At 37.6% G+C, this 16,893-nt stretch overlaps 1 protein-coding gene across 2 annotated transcripts in view; it reads right to left on the reverse strand.

The window, feature by feature from the left end:
* Positions 1-16,893, reverse strand: part of LOC145764542 (prominin-1-A-like) — an 88,525-nt gene that overhangs the window by 52,632 nt on the left and 19,000 nt on the right. For both annotated transcript variants that reach the window (XM_082576164.1, XM_082576163.1), the window contains exon 5: positions 1,469-1,653. In XM_082576164.1, the coding sequence (XP_082432290.1) occupies positions 1,469-1,653 (185 nt within the window). The remainder of the gene's footprint in view (positions 1-1,468; positions 1,654-16,893) is intronic.

Below are 16,893 nucleotides of genomic sequence, written 5' to 3' on the forward strand. Positions count from 1 at the left end.
TTTCTTACAGCTCTACCTGAACACATTGATCTTTTCCAGCCACGTTAGCACAAAATACAAGTGTTTTACACGTTTTTTTAAATTATTTTCATTCGCTTATAAAAACGTAAAGTATATGCTCAAACAATACAACACATCAGGTTAGTAGGCCTACGATAATTTGTTTGTCTGCGCATACAGCTTTACCTGAACACATTGATCTTTTCCAGCCACGTTAGTAAAAATATAAATGTTTCAGATGTTTGTTTTAATTCTTTTCATGCGCTTCTAAAAACGTCAACCATTTTACTACTTTCTGTCGGATTGTTCTTTATCTTTTGTTGTCGCTTTTTCGACGTTTTGATATTGACCAGTCAATAATCACATGCATATCTACTAGGGACAGTGGAATGCCAGGACTCACTTTATTGATTTTTCTTGCGAAATGGACAGCTGGAGGGTTACTAAGAAGTTTAAAAATTAGCTGAACTGCACAACGTTTTTTTTGCTTTTAGGTAAATTCATTCTCATCAAATGAATTGCTATATTTGGTTAAAATTTTGGGTGCTAGAAAATCTGCAAAACCTTACTGCAGCAGTGCGAGGCTACCTACCGTTACCGGTGTTGCGTGAAGTCTACCCCTGCCTTATCATGACTCGAATACTATTAAATAAACATGATATCACTTATTTCCTACATTTATTTTGGCGATACACACTTTCTACACACGTGGACAGGTCATATAAACTGCACCCAAGTATGCAATATATGGCAGTAGACTTCAAGCTGTAGTTGCATCAAATTTTGTCATTACATTGTGACCCTCCAGTTGTCCACCTTACTTTTGAGTGAGCAATCCCCTACTTCTACCATCCCTAATATCTACACATTTACTTTCATACACAAGTGGGGCAGCTGACTCATAAATCAATAAAATAAATGAGTAAAGCTGGAAAGTTAGTGGCTGCATCTGCATGTGAGTTCGCCCATATTCCTTTCACCTAGCCTATTGATTGATTGAATTTTTGTCTTCGGACTTGAATTTTTATCCTCGGCTGCTCTGAGAGCCTAATCCTGACAGTTTCGCATATTTGTTTGACAGAGTGGAGTTTCCAATTGTTGAAATGTTGTTGTCTGCAAATTATTCTATCCACCAGGTGTTGCTGAATGGAGAGCTGCCTTGCTCAAGCGAACACCTCAAGAGTTGAACCAGCGCCACCTAATCTTGCAGTTTCTTACGAAAAGTCAGGCACTTATCCAACTGAGTTATCGTGCCGGAATTATTCACGAAGTCGTCAGTGTTTCATGACAGGGATCCATTTATGTTACAATTCAACTCATTCAACTTTCATATTGATACCGTCATACGGGTACTCTACGTTTCATATTGACGAAAAAAAATATAGCCTTTTGAATGCAAAAAATGGTAATTAGCTAGTTGATGAAATTAGCCTACAGTGCAACATCAAAGTGTAACTTATTATCTTACCTTTCGCTTTTGGGCGAGCGATCGCATCAACTCTTCCGTATTGTTCTGCTAACTGGGCTACTTGACTGGTCAAGCTGTCCATATAGGCTGAAACACCACTAACAGTCTTAGCAATCTTTTCTGGTAACGATGTAATTATTTTCTTCATCCATTCATTTGTGACAAACATTGGGATGCAAGGAAATCTGCGTATATGAATAAAGTTGAGGTAAAGCTGATAGTTAGTTTTCTGGCAGTTATGACAATGTTCTAGCTTACTGGATTGTTGATTTATAACAACTTAGGTCAATTTTGAGTCAAGTTGTCCAGATGCACATTGCACAATTGCACATTGTAGAAATGATCCTAAAAGTATGATTCATCACTCAGGTCATTGAATAACTATCCGCTTTTACAAACTTTTCAATTTTTGCCATAGACTCCTTAAGTAAAGAACTGGAACCTCCCATGCTCGGGTATTATAACCTGCAAGGGCTCTATCCACTTTTAGAATTCGGGGGAGGAGGCTGGTTTTTGAACAGTGGGATAAAATTGTCATAGTTATTTCAACTTCTGGGGGGCTATCCCTTATGCATCCCCCCCAATGTTCAAATTCGTCTGAAATTTTGATTTATCCCTCCCAATCCTCAACTAACTTCGGCACCACTGTCCGAAGGGCATTTTTGGGTGAGCAAACTTAGTTAAAACTCCACAGTGTTAAACGCCTGGCTCGTAGTTCAGGGTTGTCAAATCAAAAATTCAAAAAAGTGACAACAGCGGAAATATTTTTTTCAAAATTTGATCAATAAAATATCACAAAACCTTTTCAGAGCCAAATGAGTGGGGGAGGGGAGTGATTTTGCATTGCTCACCCCCCCCCCCTAGGCCTACCATATTTTCATCACCTAAAAAGAGGACATGTTTAGTAGCCTAAGCAAGTAAAATGCAATTCAATTGTCCGCCGCGTTAGCTCAGTGGTTACGCGCCCAGCTCAAGATCACGCGGCGCAAGTTTGACTTTCGGAGTGTGTGCTTGAGCAACGCATTTCAGGACTGCTTGCCATTCAGCGACACCTAGTGAATGGAATAATTCTCCGGCCACAACACATCAATAATCGGAAAAACTTCACTCTGCCAATCTCGGTAACCGGCCCTGCGTCAAGAGCCTCTACAAGTATGCTAAACTAAACTACCAGGAATAACCTATCAAGGCTTTGTCATTCCGAGGATAAAGATTCAAAACCAACCAACCACCACAGAAAACATGAGTTTTACATTTGCATTTTTAGCCACAGCCTCTTGCAGACGAAGAATTGCTCGATTTTTAACAATTCATTTTAATTTAAAAAAATCTATAGTTCTGCAATGTTTGAACTATTCTGTCCATTTTCTAATGTGCCATCGTTTAAACAAAGCTAATGCAAACTAGCTATCAGGTGTAGACGCCTTTGCACTAGCTTTGGTATGGAGCTTGCAGATCGAACAGTTTAGCATCACCAATGCCAACATTTTTCTCTGACAGATAGCCTACTGCACAGTGCACATACCGCTGAAAAGCGTTATCCTATTCTTTGGTGCAAGACAAAATAAGCATCCAATCAAAGGATGTGAACTCGGAAAATGAAACTATTCATCCAAATAAGCAAATCCGCCCCGATAGCTCAGTTGGTTAGCGCGTTAACTTCCGGAACGAAGAGGCTTCAAGATCAAGCGGCGCTGGTTCGACTCTCGGGGTGTGCGCTTGAGCAACGCACGGATTGCTCTCCATTCAGCGGCATCTAATGGATGGAATATTTCCAAGGCAACAGGACTTCAACCATCGGAAACTTCACTCCGTCAATCTAGGTGACCGGGCCTGTGTCAGTGATTCAAAGCTTCTACAAGTATGCGAACCTACGATAATTAAGCTCTGCAAGAAACTTTACCAGTCCGAGGATAAAGATTCAATCAATCAAGAGTCGAACAATAGAAATACATCTGACATGGTCGTCGAAACACTGCTTTCGTTTGCCACAGAAATAAATGTTGCCATCATACCCACAGCCAGTGTTGGGCGCGATAACTCGTTTTTCAGTTAAGCGATAACGATAATCGATAAACGAAAAATGCCTAAAGCGATAACGATAAATAATAAATCAAAAAAAAGTTAAGCGATAACGATAAGCGATAAATTATCGCCGATAATGTCCGATAACGATAACTTTTTTTCTTGATTAGCGCTGCCCCATCCCATGCAGCACGAACTGTTTTCATCAACATGACGAAAAATCGAACATAATATACTGTAAAGGGAAAAAACTTTTTGTAAGTTATGCATGAATAGAATCGCAACAGCGGCAGTAGGTATCGAATCTTCAACCTCTTGATCCAGAATCAAACCACTGAGGTAACCGTCGTGCTTATAATTATACCTTCATTCTATTTGATTAATTATATCTTCATTCTATTTGAATAAGACCTTTTGATGATCCGTTAGGTGAAACAATTTGTAAAGGCTTCAGATAGTAATAACTATATTTGATTTAATTATACCTTCAGATACCAGTTGGATGCTTTTATCAATTGAGTTACACTGCCGCTTACGTGCAGTAGGAAAAATAATTAAATCAAATGAAAATACCATAAAAAATTCCAAACTTTGTAGGCTATATCGTTTTCTGTTTACAGCAAAGTCAGCAATAATTGAAAAAATTCCAAAAAACGCAAAATGCTTGAAAATTTATCAGTAATCTTAAACGTTATTGGTAGTAAAAATGTGCATACTGTGAAATCCATCAAGGTTGTCAAATTAGTCGTGTTTGTTCGAGAACAATAACATAATTAGGCTATCGTAATTTACTGATAATTTCAGATAATTTTTTTTGCTTTCTTTGTGAACACCTTCATTAAAGCAATGGCAGAACGCTGAGTTGTTGAGATAAGAATTACAATATAGGCACTGTATTAGTGGGAATAAAAATATTTGATTGAGGTAGGCTAGGTCGCATAGGTAAATGAGAAAGGTTATACTGTATTTAGCATCATTTTACCACGCAACTCGATGCGCCTATTGTCATGCAAAACTACTACAAGATGCAAAAATGTGATGTCGGTCTGCATGTCAAATGCTTCAAGCAATATCATATTCCGCAATGACTTGTTTCAGTGATATTGTGTTACTTTGCTAATTTTCATCTTCATATTTTTTGAACTTTCATTTTAATAAAATGCTTGATGACAAAAATGACATGACAAGACATGAACAAGACATTTCCCATTTATCACTTTGAGCATAGTTAATAATATTAACTATGCTTTGAGCGATAAGTAGGCTAAATTGCAATAACGCTTAAGCATTACGCACAAGAAACTTGTAAAATTTGTTAACGGATTTGCCTAGCGTCTTATATATAGGACGTTTTATTCTCAAAAAGTACAAACACAATTAGGAAAAACATAATCGTGATATGTTCTTTAGGTCATAATTATGCAATATTTAAATTTTCCAAAAACATTTTTAAGTACTTTCACTTTCGGCACAAATGGGTTAACTTTATAAGTTAAATGGCACTTACGAATTTGGTTATTATTTTTGGATTAAAGTTATATCGCCAAGCTAGAAAAAAATCGATCTTATAGTCTATAACCGATCTTGTGTTGTTATTGTGTGTGAATTTTGTCTTTTAAACTGAGTTTGTGACGTAACCGCACGTCTCAAGGCAAGTTCTTACAATTTTAGTTAATCTACTCATCTAAAGATTTAATACGCTTAAAACAGTAAGTTTCAGGTTTTGACGAGAGGGATTTTATTTTTTTACGACAATTACTAAAAACTAACACTTCCAACGAAAAAAGAAAACACAAGAATAAAATAGTTGATCGTGAGGTGGCGCGAAAGACCATGTTTCCGATGTAAAAGCGGCCTCGTATTGCGACACTTTCACAAACCACTTGCCAATTTCTTTCGCTTCGCTTCAAAGGAATCTGTGCTGTCTGTGCGCTTACATTTTAATTGTAAAATTCACTCGCGATTGCTGATTGCAGCAAAACAACAAGAGGTTGAATGCATTTCATTGCATTGCAATTTGCAACTCTAAAAATTATTGAGTTGTCAGGGCCGTCGCTGCAGGGGGCGTGCCCCCTCCCTTGACAACGACCTGTGCACATACACTTCAGGCACTGAAGAAGAACTGGTTTTAATTTTAGTTTCATTAACTAGGTGGCTAATAAAAATGTTACTTTTCATGGTCTTTCCACTTGTGCGTTGATCCGAAATAAAATTTATCGGCGATTAATTATCGGCGATAATCAAATATTGCCTTTGGCGATAACGATAAACGATAACTGAAAAAATAATTGAGCGATAACGATAAGCGATAAAAATTTATCGCCGATAATTATCGCCGATAAATTATTGCCGATAATGCCCATCACTGCCCACAGCAAGCAATATATTGTCAACTTCAAAGTCAATAAACACTTTTCTTAAACAAGGCGAGCCTACTTCTATCACAGCTCACAGAAAACATACTTTTTATAGGCCTACTTCCTTTTTTTCTAGCTACTATAGCTGATTGAAATCGATTTTTAGCTGTTATGATTGAACTGACTCGTGTGAAAATAAATTCGTTTGTAGCCTATTGACCTTTTTGGTATCGTTGCTTAGCCTTGGTTGGTTGGTTTGGTTGATTTTGAATCTTTATCCTCGGACTGACAAAGCCTTGATTGGTTATTCCTGGTAGTTTTGCATAGCCTACTTGTAGAGGCTCTTGACGCAGGGCCGGTTACCGAGATTGGCAGAGTGAAGTTTCCGATTGTTGAAGTCTTGTTGCTGGGGAATTATTCCATTCATTAGGCGCCGCTGAATGGCGAGCAGTCCTGAAATGCGTTGCTCAAGCGCACACCCCGAGAGTCGAACCAGCGCTTGTTGTGATCTTGAGCCGGGCGAGTAACCAGTGAGCTATTTAGTTTTGATCAAACATCACAAAAAAATAAAACCCTGTTGAAAATAATAGCAATGCAAAAAAGAGGACATTTGAGCATTTTCAAGTGTCCTCGGAGGACAATTCACTTTTTATGAAAAAAGAGGACAAATCCTCCTAAAAGAGGACATATGGTAGCCCTACCCCCCCCTTGGATAGAGCACATGGTAACCTGAGTCTGAATGATTAACGAGTCCTAGCTAAAACGATTTCTAGAGAAGCTATAAAGAAGTCTGTGACGAAATATGATATTGTGCACATACTGCATCTATTGAAACAATGAAAACTATTAATACTACAAAAAGTGCTCAATGCCAAGCAAAAAGGCAAAGCAGAGCGAATTAAATCAAATGTAGTTATTACTATCTGAAGCCTTTACAAATTGTTTCACCTAACGGATCATCAGAAGGTCTGCAAAAACATGTAAACAGTAAAGAATTTACTGTTTACTACTACACTACATTTGATTTAATTCGCTCTGCTTTGCCTTTTTGCTTGGCATTGAGCACTTTTTGTAGTATTAATAGTTTTCATTGTTTTAATATTGCTCCTAGCACTGATCTACTGTAGTTGAGCACTTTCGTTTGATGCTACTATCCAGTTATTATGAATTTGGAAAAGATTAACTACGGTTATTCTTTAAAAAACATTGCTATTCCAAGTAAAGATCGATATTTGAAGACGATGTTAGGTAAGATTGAAAATTTTATTAAACGTTTACGTTGGAAGGCCTATTTTTTCGATCTTAACCAGCAGGATGTTTCTCAGTCTGAGCATTTTAATAACTTTGGCTTTACGACTGAAAGAACACCTCCACAGCATGGTGCTTTGATACCATTTGAGAATGGTTTATACGAGATGGTTCGTAATATTAAGTTCAAACCCATTTACAATTCTTTTCAGAGAAAACTAACTAATGACATTAAGAATATTATTAACTCTACTGATCTGTTGATATCAGCAGATAAAACTACTAACTTATACAAAGTTAAAACCCAGGATTATAAAAAATTGCTTAATGATAATGTATCGGCAAAATACAAAAAGGTGAATCCTGCTATCAGTGACACGATCAATACTGAGGCTAAAAAGATTGCCAAGGCGTTAAAGGTTGATGATCGGGTTGAAAAAGTATCAAGCAACCCAGCGTTTATTACGCTAAAAGATCATAAACCAAATTTTACATCGAACCCTAAATGCAGGTTGATTAACCCTTCCAAGTCCCAGATTGGCCGTATAAGTAAACAATACTTGGACTCTATCAAAAGTGAGAAAAACTAACTGGTAAAGGTGATCAGGTACTATGACACTTCCTCAAACGGGCGATCAACCTAACACAGAAAGCAATCATTAAGAAAATAAATCAATAGTTTTTTTTCAAGTCTAAACCTTAAACCATTTGACCAAGTAAACACTAACAATAGTATTTCAAATTTTTTTTTTTTTTTTTTTTTTACACAACATAAATTATATTAAAAAAAATTTGAAATACTATTGTTAGTGTTTACTTGGTCAAATGGTTTAAGGTTTAGACTTGAAAAAAAACTATTGATTTATTTACTTGGACTCTATTAACGTAACCATCCGTGATGCATCACGACTGAATCAATGGAAAAACACAGACTCTGTGTTATCCTGGTTTAAGGCTATTCCATCTAAACGTCAATGCACCTTTATGAAATTTGACATTGTTGATTTTTATCCATCCATTACGGAGGAACTTTTGTGTAAAGCAATTGAGTTTGCCAAACCATTTATGGATTTGGATGATTGTATCATACAAACAATTTTCCATGCTTGGAAATCGTTGCTTTTTGATGGTGGTGAAACTTGGGCTAAGAAAGATGGTTTGTTTGACGTTACAATGGGCTCATTTGATGGTGCTGAGATTTGTGAGTTGGTCGGCTTGTTTCTTTTGAACGAACTTTCTGCTATTGTTGACAGAGACATGCTTGGCTTATATCGTGATGATGGTCTGGCTATTTTGCGTAATTTATCCGGCCCTAAGATTGATCGTTTGAGAAAGAATGTCATTCAATTATTTAAACAACATGGCTTAAATATTACTGTGGATACTGGTCTAATTGAAACTGATTTTCTTGACGTCACTTTGAATTTGCTATCTGGTAAATTCTGGCCTTATAGAAAACCCAATAATGATCCAATTTACATCCATGCCCAGTCCAATCACCCACCCAACATTAAGAGACAAATCCCGACTATGATTTCAAAGCGATTGTCCGCCACATCATTTGACCAAAATGAATTTGATAAGACCGCATCTGTTTATAACGATGCCCTTTTGAAAAGTGGTTTTGCGGAGAGAGTTTGCTACAACCCGGCTAATAACTTACGAACATCTAGGAAAAGGAGCCGGAAAATTTTATGGTTTAACCCTCCTTTCAGCTTGCAGGTTGAGAGCAATATTGGTAAGGAATTTTTCAAACTTGTTTCCATACACTTTCCACCCCATCATAGATTGCACAAAATATTCAACCGTAATACTATTAAGCTGAGCTACAGTTGTACTCCGAATGTTGCAAGCGTCATATCCTCCCACAATAAAGCAATATTGCAGGCTGATAATATACCATCGCAGCCTGGTTGCAATTGTAGGGTGAGGCCAGAATGTCCTTTGAATGGGCAATGCTTGCAGAAGGCCATTGTTTACAAAGCTACCATTGATAACAGCCCGAAGGTTCTTAATTACATTGGTTGTTGCGAAACTACTTTTAAAAAACGTTTTTCCAACCATAAATGTACCTTCATGGATAGGTCTAAACGAAACAGTACCGAACTATCTAAGGCAGTTTGGGACCTTAAGGACAAGGGTGTTGATCCTAAAATAACTTGGTCCATCCACAGCTGTGCTCGGCCTTATGGTGGTGGTGGTCGTAACAATTGTGGCCTATGTTTGGCTGAAAAGCTGGCCATTCTGAAGGCTGATAGTGGCCACCTTTTGAACAAGCGTTCGGAACTGGTCGGCAAATGTCGTCATAGAAACAAATTTAAGCTCAAGTACTTCAAAATAAAATAAATTCCTTTTGATTTTCACAGGTTTTTTTCAATTTCATTTGATTTTTACAGGCTATAAATCTCATTTAATTTTTACAGGTTTATAAACAGATTTTATTTCATTTGTTCAGGACACTACAGGTTACATCATCACAATTCCTTGGGATTTTTACAGGTTATAATTTTGAAAAAATTGAATTTCATTTCATTTTTACAGGTTGTAAATCTCATTTAATTTTTACAGGTTTAAAAACAATTTTTGTTCATTCTGTTCAGATTACTACAGGATGCGCCGATCATAACAAGCATTTTGCTTCTTTGTGATGTCATAGATGTTGCCATCATGTTGCTTGGTTTCCATTGGGACAAATTGATTGAAACTTTATCGTGGCGGATGGAGGCTGTCCTTAGTAATTCTGGAGTTTTTTTCTGCAGATTGGATTACGGTTATAATATTTAATATCTTTTCAGGAATTCAGGTTTAGAGGTTTTTTTTGCAGATTAAATTACAGTTGTAATATTTAATATCTCCTCAGGAAGTACAGGTTTAGAGATTTTTTTTGGCAGATTAAATTACAGTTGTAATATTTAATATCTTTTCAGAATTATCGATTCTTTACTGTTTACATGTTTTTGCAGACCTTCTGATGATCCGTTAGGTGAAACAATTTGTAAAGGCTTCAGATAGTAATAACTACATTTGATTTACTGCATCTATTGTGTAAGATATTTTCTCTACACTGCCTAAGTTCTTTGAAGTTCACGTGTTTACGAATGGTGATATATTGATAAATGCTCTATTTTAGCGGTAGATAGAGGTTTCTCCTGACGATTTGTCAGCTGCAATTAATTAAATGGAAAGTTACTTGGTTTGAAGCAATATAAAAAAAACAGGAAATATTATTTATTTTGGGAAATATTTTGGTGATTTCATACGCCCTTGCAAAACATTGTGGTTCCAAACTTTTGTGACGTAACAATTTACTGAAATCATAGCCCTTTGGGATTTAGTTTATCGCGTACAGAAACAATATTCTATGATTTCATCGAAAATATTGTTTTCGATTTGTTGCTTTTTTATTGTAACTTGGGAATTTCAAAACAAATAAAAAATTATCTTAAATAAGCGCGCTTGTGCCTGAGATATTATCAGTTTGTAGCCAAATGGCGGGCAAGAATTCTGTTCATTTATGTACTTGGATTTGTGACAACGTTTTGTCAGCCAGTTCGGACTTATTTAGTAAGTCGAAATTTGTAGAATTCGTATAAGCAGCTAGATTGCTTCATGTGAGTACAAATTGATTGTTAATTTGTAAATTTGGCTCTTGCTTTGTGTTAAACGCATGGTTAAAGGCACTTGGAAAAGGCTTAGTCTACTTAATGACAAAATTTTATTGCGCATGATCTACGTATTTTCGACGTATTTTAACGCGTTATTTTCATTTGTTATTGCTGAATTATAGGATAATATCTCATATTGGTTGATATTTGTCAACGGTTAGTAATGTACATTTTGCTTATTTTTCTTTCATAAACTGTATGGCTGGTGTTTTCGTAGGTGTTTGTGTTGTTTTCTGTTTTGGTGACAATATGCCACGTCGTTGCAAATGAAGGGGCGCCTTATATAAAGGTCATATCCTTCCCAAAAGATCCTGAGGAGAGGGAAAGATGGATATTGGCAATGCCACATGCGAAAGAAAGCTTGAGGCGCTTGAAAGTGATATAGGCTATGTTTGTGAGACACATTTAAACTGTGAATGGGTGTCAATTAGGGCAGCAAACGACCCAAAGAGCCGCCTTCAATATTTCCTGAAGTACCAAAATCAGCTTTGAAGCAGGTGACATCAGCCCAACGCCCAATGTCACCATCTACGGCAGAAGAAAGAGCTGAAAAGGTGCAAGCAGCTGAAGAGGCTACAGACAAGATCCAAGATTTTGACCACTTTTGTGTTCAAATCAGTTCCTAATATTTCGCTATGGCTTTAATGCCATAAAAGATTACCAAATGTACCTATTAAAAACTGATGCTACTGGACAAACGGTCAATGTCCTCAATGTAAGTGACAAAGAAAAGTCTTTGAGATGCCTCAGGAGGCAAGAAAAGCTTTCCAACTAGTGATAGACATTGTCTATTATGGTGACATCTTGTTATGTATTGTCAATTTGTGTATTATATTGTAATCATAGACTTCTTTAGATAATAGCCATAGTGTTGAGAAATACATATGATGTTTATGTAATAGCTAGGGCCCGCAAAAGTCAAACAAGTCAAAATGTTTTAAGTACCTCATCTGACCACGAAACAAAGAATAAAGTTGTTTTCAGCACCAAGGGGACTGTTTCTAAGAAATCTATAGGTCAAAATAAAGTCAAAATTGACAATAAAGTCAAAGTTTTCAATAAACTCAAAATTGGTCAAATTAAAGCTTTTTGACAAACTTTTTGTGTTTCTTGAGAGTAATTTTTGTCAAAATCCTTGTAGAAGCATTGTAAATCAGGAACTGCGACACAATTAAACCATATTAACCCATAAAAGCAGGAAATATGTCACAATGCACATTTGGATCAGCAGTAACTTTTATCGCAAATTGTTCATTGTTTATTTATTGTTACGTATTTAAATAATTCTTAAAAAACACTTTTTTACAAACGTGGTCTTTTCGAAGTTCAACAGTTTGGATTTTAGGATTAGCTTACTGACATTCTGTAATACAAAAATGTCTAAGCAAGCTAAATCGTCTTCAGCAAAAGTTAGACAGATTTGTCGAGATTTTCCTGGTGAATTTAATGCAACTCCCGGGGGTGATTTAAGGTAAATTCTTGCGAGTTTATTGAGACGTGCGATAAAAAGTATTTTGTTGAAAGTCACAGGAAAAGTAAACACCATCAAGCTGGATTGGAGCGACAACAAGCATTGCAATCAAGGCAAACTTTTATTGAACAAGCCCCTTTTATTGAACACTTTTGGGTCTAAATCGACAAAAAACTATGTTTGGATAACTGGTATCGATTCAAGGAAAAACTGTGGCTTCTACAAATAAGCAATTTCGTTAGGTCAAAAAAAAATAAAAAATAAAGTCAAAAAATTTATTTTTAGGTCAAAATAAAAATTTTTCCAGTAATGCCCTAGGTTTGATAGCCATGCTTAATTTACTTTCGTGTACGTAACCTTTAAATTTACATCGCATGCACGTTTTAAACTTTTGTAGTTTTGCCACCTTTTCCTTTTGTTGATTTTGTTCCCGTTCATTATTTGTAACTTTATCATTGCTGTTGTTTTCCGACAAAGAAAAATAAATTAAATTGAATTGAATAATAGCATATTTCGTCACAGACTTCTTTCAAACAGTTTTGCTTTACGATTCAGACGCAAAAATGGGCAAAAATGACCAAAATTCTGTAATTTAACCTTAAAATATAATATTTTGACCTTGAAAATGACCTCAGATGGTTTTGAAAGTAACACTATTGAACTTGCCATCTTCAAAGACCCTAATATGGAATCCAAGATTGTGTTTCTATCTTCTCTAAAAGTCAATTCAGCCCAGAACTCAAGTTACTCCTTCAGACTCAAGTTACAAACCCCGAGATCCCAACATTCCAGTCCTTTACTTAAAGTGCCCCTGACAGGTTGGATCCAAGTATAGTAACTTTTTAAAGCATTTCCTAGCGCAGAATTACACTTAGCGAACTTTTTAATCTTAACCTCGTAGCTCGACTGGTTAGGGCGTAATTTAATCAAACGACTGCTCCGCAGCGCCACCACAGGCGAAACTCCATATTTCACTGCTCTGGGACGACTTTGGTGGTATTACGTCATCCTAAGTGGACGTCGTTAGCAACGGATGAAACAAACGCTTCCTAGATGTAATTGGTGGATCACAGTTTGGTCGGAGTTGGTACAAGCGGTTGCTTTTTTCGAAGATTTATTGTTTTTTGCAGTTTAATAAAACTGTACTGGATACGTTCCTACAAAACCTAAAATATACTTTAAGTGAAAAATGAAGAAATTGTACGAATCATCCTTCATATTTAATTCATCATCACTATTCAAAAATAAATAAAAGTTCTCTTTCTCTCTCATAATGTGCCTTCAGTTGGCCATTGAAATCCTGTGTAACGGCCATCTGGATCTGGAAAATTGTTTCGGATTCGCCAAACAATGCATGACGGCATCACAATCCGATTGTTGCTTCCGAGAGCATCACCTTGTAGTATAGGCTACACTCCAACACATGCTTGTAGGCATTTTTACTTTAGTGGTATTAACAAAATCATCTTCAGGAAGTGAACATATACGACTAGTTTTGAATGGCCCATCCCGCTTTCGAACACTTGAAGAAAACTTTGATGATTTTCTTCTCAGTACCTTGTTTTGTGGGAAAGTGGGAAAAGAAAGCACACGGTCTTTGTCACTGACAATGTCACATAAACAGCAATTTGTAGGCATTGCCTCAACCATAAATTAAAGGTAGCCTACTGTTTGTGAGTTACTGTTGTTACGCTGCAAATGGCTATAGCCAGATTAGGACAAATAAAAAAGTATGAAAATTGTAGCCCTATGAAACTGCAATTTCAATTGAATTGAGATGCTGTTTGATAAAAGTAAACTCAACCTATTTGATCGAAACCTGATAGTAATAATAAGTTCACTTTTTCATTTCGGTAATTCTTAACTTGCACATGCTTTAGACCAACAGAGCCCCACACATTCACGTTTTGCAGTAGCCGTACCATACTTTACCAAGTCATCACAGAGAAAGAATGTATCCTTCCCGCTTACTGTGACGTCACAGCGGTGTTGCCGTTTTTGTTTTCGCAATTGAATGAATGCCAGATTCGCCGATGTCAACGAAAGTTTGCAAGCGTGTAACTTAGTAGCCTGTTGATATTTTTTACAATTTGCTGGTCAGGGAAGTTTGTTAGTGTCATCTTTTTGGTATCTTAGGTAAATTTAGCGAATTTATTTACCTGTCAGAGGCACTTTAATCTGCTTTCAAGTGAAAGCAAAATTGCCATCAATTTAAAAGTATATAGGCTACCTTGAATGACTTGGTCTAAAATCGAACTCAGGCTTTCTAGACATAATGACAGAGCAACTAAACATCTAACTTAGCGTGGTCCAACTGCAGGCCCGCAGGCCAAACTCGGCCTGCAAGTTCCATTTTTTTGGCTCTCGAACTGAAAATAGTCAGCTTTGCTTTAGCCCAGTGGTTCTCAAACTGGGGTCCGCGGTCCTTTTGGGGTCCGCGAGACAATTTTATGGGACCGCGAAGCACCTTCCAAAAAAATTAACACGATCCCGAAAAAGAAAAATTTTGTTTAAAGCAAAAATTTTCAGGCAACTTATTTTCCAAACCAAACTTAAAAGATATATTTTAGTAAGCTGGTTTGGCATCCCTACACACAGTTTTTTAAGCCTGGCCTTTCGTTTCATTGTGATAGCCTTTGTTTTGTTTCTATCACCTTTGTGACATCAAGGAGTGCACAGTGGTGACGTACTCCTACAACACTCGTGTTTACCAGATCAAGAACGTAATTACGAAATAAACTTGACTAAAAAGGAGGTACCAGAAGACGAAATTGATTAAGGCTGGTTATTTTTACTGATTTAAGTTTTGAATTTAATGCTTTTCCGAACTTTTGGCCTTTTTAGCCTTAGTCTTAATAACTTTTAACTTTACTAATTGGTGATGATGGCGTATGAGCAATCTTTCCAGGCTAGATTGGAGGGCAGGAAATCTTCAGCCACTCAACAGTCTCGTCGTCCAGGACCCTCAGACCATGCGCACCGTGTGGAGGCCGGTGGATTAGGCAGTGGTGGATGACATGGTCTGCGGTCTGTTCAGTGGCACCACACTCGCATTCTGATGAAGGAGCCAGGCCCCACTTGTGCATGTCCGAACGAAAGCGGCCGACGCCAGTTTGCAGGCGGTTAAGCCTGACCCACGCAAGCCTTGCGAGGGACATCCCTGGTGGACGGGGATCGGCGTCGGGTATGAAGTCACGGAGGTCCCCCCCGGAGGTGTGATTTTGCCACTCCGTGTTCCACATATGGTTCGTCCAGTGTGCCGCACTTAAACCAAGTTCTTCTGCCTTCTTAAGTAGTTGTTGTGTGGCAGGCACAAAGGGGCGTCTTGATTTCAGCCGCTGCTTTATAGGTGGTGGTCTCTTAAATGTTGCATGGAGGAGATGGTCGGGGTCCAAAGCGCGGCGAGCGAGAGAAATCGTGGCTCCTTTACCGCGTAGCTCAGCGGGTTGGATGCCTGCTAGGATGGGTAGGCAGCAGTGACGTTCGGTGGCTTAAACCGTTGGGAAAGCAACTTGTAAATATGCTGCAGCAAGGTAGTAGGCCTAGGCACGAAGGGCGTAACCGTCGGGCGAAGCCAGAAGGCGTGTTGCCGAAGGCAACACATCCAGCGGGGGGTCTGGGGGGCCTCCCCCAGAAAATTTTGAAAAACACTTCCAATTTGGTGCGCTCTGAGAGCATTTTCAAAACAAATCAAACATAAAAATCTGTCAAATTGTGCTTCGCTTATGTCGTGATCATACATCCATTTAATGTTTAGAAGTCATGAACAATCTTAATTTTAACGTTGCAGGACCAAAATCCAGTGTTAGACGTGGAATAATAGTTGTCTAAATATTTAATTCGTCATGAATGTTCATTCTGAGATATTCAGTTAGGCCTACACTACAAAAACTAACACTTAGGTCTAAACATTACAACCGCAAGCAATTTGTACAAAAAGCTGGATAAGTTTGCCTCCTGCGTATAGAAGCTTAACAAACTAAATATTGCATCCGCACCTGAACGTTCATTGGCGAAGTAACGTTACATCAACGCTGTAAAAAGGGCAAGGCATGACTATGAAAGCTAGTACAGTAGGCTAAAGTACAGTACATGGCGAGGAGACATCAAAAAACAGCAACACTTATTTCGGCATTATGATGCTTGTGCTGTGTACCGTGACGAGACACCATTCTGACGAGTTAGTCTAGCCGCTCTAGCGAATGTATGCATTGACGTCACTGGGAAAGCAAGACTCACCTGGTCTCATTATAACACATCTGATTGGCTAAGCAGCTGGTGACGTTTTGCAAAACTAGTGATGATTGGATAAAACGAAGGCGTTTTTTGACATTTTTGAATCTGGGTAAGCAACTTTGATAGTTGCTTACCTTGGAGCCTCAGTGATTGTTTCTGACAAAAGCGTTTGCGTTAATTGGCATTTATAGGCAAGACATGCGGTTTGGTGAGGATTTAAACTACTCACAAGCGTTACGAGTAATTCTAGTCACGAATACAGTAATTTTCAAGTTAAAATAGACATGATAAAAATAATAAGAAGTTAAACCTAGAATTCAGTCATTATACTTTGCATAGTTTTCGCTCAGGTAAGCACTGCTTTCCTTGCTTTCCCTCACCGATCGTCACTGGTAGGCAGTCTGTTGGAGTGGGACGCAGGCA

Source organism: Aplidium turbinatum, chromosome 2 (genome assembly GCF_918807975.1).
Source record: "Aplidium turbinatum chromosome 2, kaAplTurb1.1, whole genome shotgun sequence".
Lineage (NCBI taxonomy): Eukaryota > Metazoa > Chordata > Ascidiacea > Aplousobranchia > Polyclinidae > Aplidium > Aplidium turbinatum.